General features: G+C 41.9%; 1 protein-coding gene across 1 annotated transcript; it reads left to right on the top strand.

Annotated features, from left to right (window-relative positions):
* Window positions 1-5845: 5845 nt before the first annotated feature.
* LOC129762522 (uncharacterized) lies at window positions 5846-6821 on the top strand. The gene is made up of 4 exons (XM_055760861.1): window positions 5846-5978; window positions 6039-6380; window positions 6449-6723; window positions 6783-6821. The coding sequence occupies exons 1-4, from the start codon at window positions 5969-5971 to the stop codon at window positions 6819-6821; spliced, it is 666 nt and encodes a 221-aa protein (XP_055616836.1). The 5' UTR covers window positions 5846-5968.
* Window positions 6822-7138: the final 317 nt, after the last annotated feature.

Genomic DNA, 7138 nt, shown 5'->3' with positions numbered 1-7138 from the left:
CTACCATCGAAAACTCGGAATCAAGATCGCACCTATCTTGTGGTATATCTCGAACAATTTTTTGCACAGGAGCGGAATCGGGACAAACCTTCCGTGCAAAATTAAAAATCCATCGATGTGAATATTCTTCGCTTTCATTCGATGAAGAGCGATTTCTCATGTTTCGAGCCACTTTCCATATTTTTTTCATTGACGTTTCTCGTGACAAACCTCCCACGAAATTTCGCCAATAAGCACGTTTTTTCCCTTTGATCAAGTTTTTAAATTGATTTTCAAGGTCCAAATACGTTTGAAAATTCTCAATGGTTCCACGTTTCCGAAAAGCTTTAAATGCATTCGATTTTTCTACATAAAGCTTGGAACATATGCTATCCCACCATAGATTGGGAGGCCTTCGACGAATAGTGGAACCTGGGATGGGTTTCGTTTGAGCGCGAACCGCGCTGTCATAGATCAAACGAGAAATGAAGTTATACTCCTCCAATGGAGGTAAACCATCTCTGGAATTGATGGCTAGAGCAATCGCGTCCGTATATTTTTTCCAGTCAATGTGTCTTGTGAGGTCATATGCCATGTTTATAGATTCAGAAGAATTCGAACCAATGGTGATGGAAATTTTGATTGGCAAGTGATCACTACCGTTGGGATTCTGGATTAAATTCCACTTGCAATCTAACGATAGTGAATTCGAGCAAAGCGAGAGGTCAAGAGCACTTGGGTTAGCAGGAGGTTTAGGAACACGTGTTGTTTCCCCAGTATTCAAAACGGTCATATTGAAGCTGTTACAAAGGTCATATATCATCGATGAACGATTGTCGTCGTACTGTTCCCCCCAGGCAGTTCCGTGAGAGTTGAAGTCTCCCAAGATCAATCGTGGCTCAGGAAGGAGTGAGCACATGTCAACAAGTTGGCTGCGGCTAACCGCAGCTCTCGGAGGCCAATACAAGCTGACAATACAAAGGTCTTTGCCTCTGATGTTTGCATGACAAGCAACAGCTTCGATCCCCCCAATAGGTGGAAGGTCAATTCTAAAAAATGAGTGGCACTTATTGATCCCCAATAGCACCCCTCCGTATCTGTCAACACGGTCCAAGCGTATAATATTAAAATCGTGGAAAGAGATATCATCTCGCGAAGAAAGCCAAGTTTCGGACAGAGCAAAAACGTCACAATTGAAGTTATGAATTAAAAATTTGAATGTATCCAATTTAGGGATAAGACTACGACAATTCCACTGTAAAACAGTGATATCTCCGACCTCTCTATTTGTATTAGACATCAAGAGAGATAATCATTGCAAGGAGGGGCCATGTTTGCATCAATTGTTGCAAAATTGTCTTTAATACTGGAAGCATTGAAATGACAATGGTTCTGATGGAGTCGGAAACATTAAAACACTTGAAGATTTGGTCCAAAAGGTCAGACAACTTTATAAATCCCGATTGGGGAGTTGAGCTGGACGGAAAAATAGGGACATTTGGGGTTTTTGATGTTCCCTCGAGTGCTGGGTCGTTCGAAGGTGAACTATTCCCACGGAAGCCAGGAGGAACCTGGTTTTGCTTGTCCGCTGCACTCGATTTTTTAGACAAGCTAACAGAGGATATAACCGTGAGGCCTTGTTCTTGAACTTTGGGAGTGGTCACATTTTTGCGCCGGGGATTCCCTTTGAAAATAAACGGTGTGCCCCCGCTAGCTGTGTCCGCTTCCATTTCATCAACTGGCAACGTGGAAAAGGTATTGTGTGTTGAGATTGGTTGTTGTTGTTGTTGGGTCAGTGGCGAAGCGCCCTTAAAAATTTCCGCAAATGTGCGCTTCGAGCGTTCCTTTAAAGAGCGCTTCTGTTTCTCCCAGCGACTCTTGTAATTTTCACAAACTGAGAGCTCGTGTGGGGTTCCCCCGCAATATGGACATTTATGCTCAGTCGCACTGCAGGATTTCCCCTCATGTTGCTCTCCGCAAGTGGCACAGCGCTCCTTGTTGGCACAATAATCTGAAGTGTGACCAACTGACTTGCATTTTTGGCAAGTCATGGGCTTTGGCACGAAGAGTCGCACAGGCAGTCTTAATTTGCCCACCATGACGTAGTCAGGGAGAGCGGAACCAGCAAAAGTTACTCGAAACGAGTCTGACGGCGTGAATTTAGTTTTTCCCTTTTCTTGGGATACTTTCCCTGGTGACCGGAATAAATCGCCACAGTAAACAACTGCAACAGAAACAACCGCTTAGAAAAAGTGTAGTAGGCTAGAAATATTTGGCGCGGGAAAAACATCATGTGCCTCACATTTCTATTATAAATTTATTCTCTTGTTCTCGTTTTTCGAAATTTATTCTGAGGACAATGTAATGGGGACGAAGTCCCCATTTGGCGAGGATAAGGAATCGAGGCGGCCCATGCCGCCAAGATGACGCAATCCGAGTCCACCGCCGACCCGCCGTCGGAAGCGGCGGTGTCTCGCACGCAAACCTGGGATCCACTGATTGCCCGGTTAGTTTGAAACATAGGATACGATCCTTTAGCAATGTCCGACCGAGCTCTAGCGAGCGTCGGACGGTATACGTCTGCCCGGGGCGTTACGTTTGCCTGGGGCGATACGTTTGCCCGGTTAATTCTTGTTTTGAAATACAATACCGCGCCACAATATTTATAGCCTACTACACATTTTATAAGCGGTGGTTTCTGTTGCAGTCGTTTTCTGTGGCGATTTATTCCGGGAACCACTTTCCCTAGTTGGCGGCTGTCCAAAATTTTAACGCCCACCAACGGGAGTCTTTTAAATTTACCAACTCCTTCCTTTATCATTTCACACGTCAGACCCGTTTCAGTTATCACCCCCGAGATTTCTACGTCATGGGACGGCACGTAGACACGATACTCTAGGGAGAATCTCTCGTCGATCACAACTGCATTTGCGTGTTTCCGATCACTCACGACAACACGCAGTTTGTTCGGTCTAACCTTAGAGATTTCGACCACGGAGGAATAATATCTTGCCAGATCTTTCGAAACCTGAATGACATTGATGGATTTTCCGTTCGGTTTGGGCCGGAAAAAAACAACCCATGGGCCAGCTCCAGGTGAATCTTCTGGATAGACCTTGACACGAGGAGAGGAAGCAACTGAGGGGGAGGTCGAGGTCGATTGTTGAGCGGGAGCGGGATCAGTAGGGCTGGGAGGCAAGTTCGGGAGTTGAGCGGAAACGGGAGCGGGAGAATGAGGGGGTGAAGAGGAAAGGTTTGCAAGTTTTCTTGAGGGAGGCTTGTTGAGGTGAGTTAACTCTTCCTGTGAAGAGACATCTTCTGAGGGGGGAACGCGTTTAAGCGACTTCCCAGCACCCGTAGCTGGGGAGGGGGAGACAGTGGATTCGATATCCATGTCAACGCTTTCTTCCCCTTCTGCCATTTAAAATGGCAGATGTACACTTTCTTATAATTTTTGCAATTTTTTTTAATAATTCCTTAACCTAATAACCTTAACCTATTAATTTCAGTATACTTATTATGCACACCAGTGCGGATTATTTATAACGGTGCTGCGTGTTGATCGTTCGGTACAGCTGAACCCGTGTATCGCACCACGCGGTGATGATGTCGAAGACGGTGCTACGGCGATAACACACCAGCACTCAGCGCTCGCGTGCAGGGTTTCTTCCTCTCGCTTGTTGTGTCTGCTTCAATGAATTCACAGGGAATCCCGTTAGTGTCCAACACTCACTTCACCAGCCACGAAAATAACGGTATCACTTCAACGATGGACGATAACGATATAAAACCGTCCGGCGGCTTCGAGCTTAGGAAGACGAATGACAAAATGACAGGTTATCTTTAATAGAAAATTTTCGCAATAAGGGAATGCCACCTAATTTTCCGATTCGCGACGTTCTGGCTACTCGTAATATTGATGCTATTTCTTTAATTTATGATTTTCTCAAATCCATACACTTTCAAATATGAATATATATGTTTAGTTTTCCTTTATTGTTTTGATTTTTATTATTAGCGTTTCCTTTTCTCTATTTCAACTTTTTTCTTCAGAATTCGAAAAGTGAGCAGATTTTCATACCTTCCCTGGTCATCTCTGCAACAAGAAGCCTATAATATTATCTTATTGTGAATTTTGTCATATTGTTTGTCCATATTGTAACATTTTTCGAAAAGATAAATGGGTTTTTATGCCTTTTTGAGAAAGAACATTGGCATTGTTCTACTCAAAGAGGCTTTTCACTATTCATAAACACGGCTCATTGTTACTTAATGTTGCTGAGCCATTTGAAAATAAATTTAGTAAAAAAAAAAACAATAGCCATAGTTGAGCAGCTCATAGTGGATGATTCCCTTCCAATCCCACCAAACACACAGCAATACCTTCCTGGCCGTCAATCATGCTTGGCGATGGTTTGGGCCGGCTCACAGCGCTTCGACCACGACTTTTTTCGCTTTAGGTTGCCGTACGTGATCCACTTCTCATCACCAGTCACAATCTTCTTCAAAAATGGGTCGAGTTCGTTCCGTTTCAGCAGTGCATCGCAGGCGTTGATTCGGTCTAAAAGATTTTTTTGCGTCAACTCGTGTGGCACCCATACATCCAGCTTTTTTGGAATCCAATCTTGTGCGAATGGTTCCAAACGGTTTTATGGTCTATACCAGTGGTTTTCAACCTTTTTTGCTCCATTCCCCCCTTAACATTAATCCCAGTGCTTCCCCCCTATCGGTATTTTGTAAGAAAGTCTGTATGCTCAGTAAAATAATAGAATACAAACGGTTTTCAAGTTATATTCACAACAAATTTGATTTTATACTTGTACCTGACTACAAAAAGGTATATAAAGTCAGTATGGCACCTGAACTGCACCTGAACGATTTCCGCCAAAATCGTAGTTCTTGAGAGCGTTGTCGAAAAGCACACCTCATGTCATCTTCGACATCCACTCTGTTATGCTGTTTTGTTTCCATCAGCAGCATTGTAGGAAATCCAGATTCACATAAATACTACCCAACTAACAATTCCCCATCAGTGTGACGTTTTGATAATAGTTTTGTTATGCACTATGTTTGATAATGCCTGTACTATTTGCAATCAAAATGTCTATTCAAACCTTGTTCACGCAAATTAGGAGAAATTATTAAGCTGTTGCCTATATTGTTCGTTAAATGCAAATTAAAAACGATTATCCAACTCCATTGTGTAGCGGAAACGTTTACTCGATCATATTTGGATTCGTTTAGCTCAAATCAGATGATCGTTGTCTGATTTCATTAGTTTTATGAGGTCGATAGAAATTATACGTTACGTTTATTCGACCTGACACAAATGCGAACCAGCAACCAGCAACGTTCACAAAAATTCTATAAATAGAATTCTGTTTTAGCATCTTGACATACGCTTGTTAGAGTCTGTTACAGCTACCAGATAAAATTTGTTCAGCTTTTGATGAGCTATAAAAAAAAAGTTAAATAAAGTGGCCGATTGCTTTACTCTTATTCAATCAGCCCTTCCCTTTGCCATTTGCTATGAATCTCATTCGCATGTATTTTGCTGTGAAAATAGGAATTAGAATTATTTTATACAACACACATACCTTCTTCACTGCCGAGATTCAAACCCATGACATTTGCATCGATAATCCTCCATCGAACCATTTGCTCCGTTAGACCACTTAAACGTTCAATCTAAATCTCTCCTACTACTACAGCAGGGCATTCGCAACGGAATCATTGGTTAACGCAGCTGTATAAATAACGGAGTCGAACACGAGCCTCGAAAACGCTTGCAGCTTGCTTATTTCAGTAGTACGTCATGTGTTGTACAAAAACTGATTTACAGTTGAAGACACGTTATGAGATATCATCTGGGTACACTGCTCCACGGTACTCGGAATACTGCACACAAACCGTCAAAATCGTTTTTGTTTACAATCTGCTACCAAAGTGGTTCTCTCCGTTTTTCTTGTCCGTGTTAATACGTGTAAAAATGAACAAAGGTTAGCAACTGTTTATAATAAATTCAATAGTATTGCCCAATCTTATCAAATTCATTTTAGGAGATTACTTCAACGTTGTGCAAACATTAGAGGCAGGGACTCCGATGCTGTCGGTGGTTCCGCATCAATGGATAGAAGGGAAGTTTCTGTTATGGCCTGGGAAGAATGCTAGCGTTATATGTAAAGATGTTTCTTCGAAACCTACTGCTTCTTGGACAAAAATTCCCTGTATAGTTAAGAGGAAGTACATTCCAACATACGCTGAAGCGGAACAGGAGGCCGCTGATTTATCGGGAATGTCCACAGATGTATCAGACTACATACCGAAGATAAAACATGCAAAAAACGCCAAGACTGTTGCATCCAGAAAGAGTTATGATTTTAATCACCTCATGGGTAAATGTATGTGTCTCTTTACATAAAAAAATGTGTTGCAGAGCTTATTTTATCTGTGTTTTTTCACAATTCAGCCGGCTCATGCTCTCCATATTTTCATCAAGATGCATCCACACAAAATCAACTAAATCCTCCAGCTGCTGTCTCTCAGCCATTAGACAGGCTTCGCCTCCAATCTGAACCTACAAAACCGCCGCAGGACTTTCAAGAAGAAGTGAACCGACGATCTTCTCAACAATATCAACAACCTCAGCCAATCTTCGAAGTTATCAATCAAGATAACCTTTTGCAGCAGAGCGCAATGGAAGACAACCTTATTTCCGGAGGATACGTGCTGAATATTGAGCAGGTATGGGAGTGCCAAAATACCGATTGATCATTAGTGAAACTTTTTGCTTTAATTTTTAGCCTGTGATTAATGACGATATAATCGTACAGCAGATTTAAAAAAAAATTGAAGACGAATGCAAGAAAACTAAAAACGAAATGATCAGTACGTTTGAATCTATGCTGGCGAAGACTGTAGCCGCATTGAAAAGCGATTTTGATATGAAATTGGCAGCCGCGTTCCGTCTTCGAGAGAACCAGGATAGAGTATGTCATGAAACGAAATTGGCGAAACCTTTATCAACAATTTTGTAAGTGTAACGTGTATCAAATTTACTTAAAATATTTTTTAATTTATGTAATTTCAAGGTCATCTTCATGCAAAAAATCATTGGTCATACTGGAGACAACTGTAATGGATATAACACATGTTACTC

This window comes from Toxorhynchites rutilus, chromosome 1, assembly GCF_029784135.1.
Source record: "Toxorhynchites rutilus septentrionalis strain SRP chromosome 1, ASM2978413v1, whole genome shotgun sequence".
Classification (NCBI taxonomy): Eukaryota; Metazoa; Arthropoda; class Insecta; order Diptera; family Culicidae; genus Toxorhynchites; species Toxorhynchites rutilus.
This window is presented reverse-complemented; position numbering and strand designations above follow the sequence as displayed.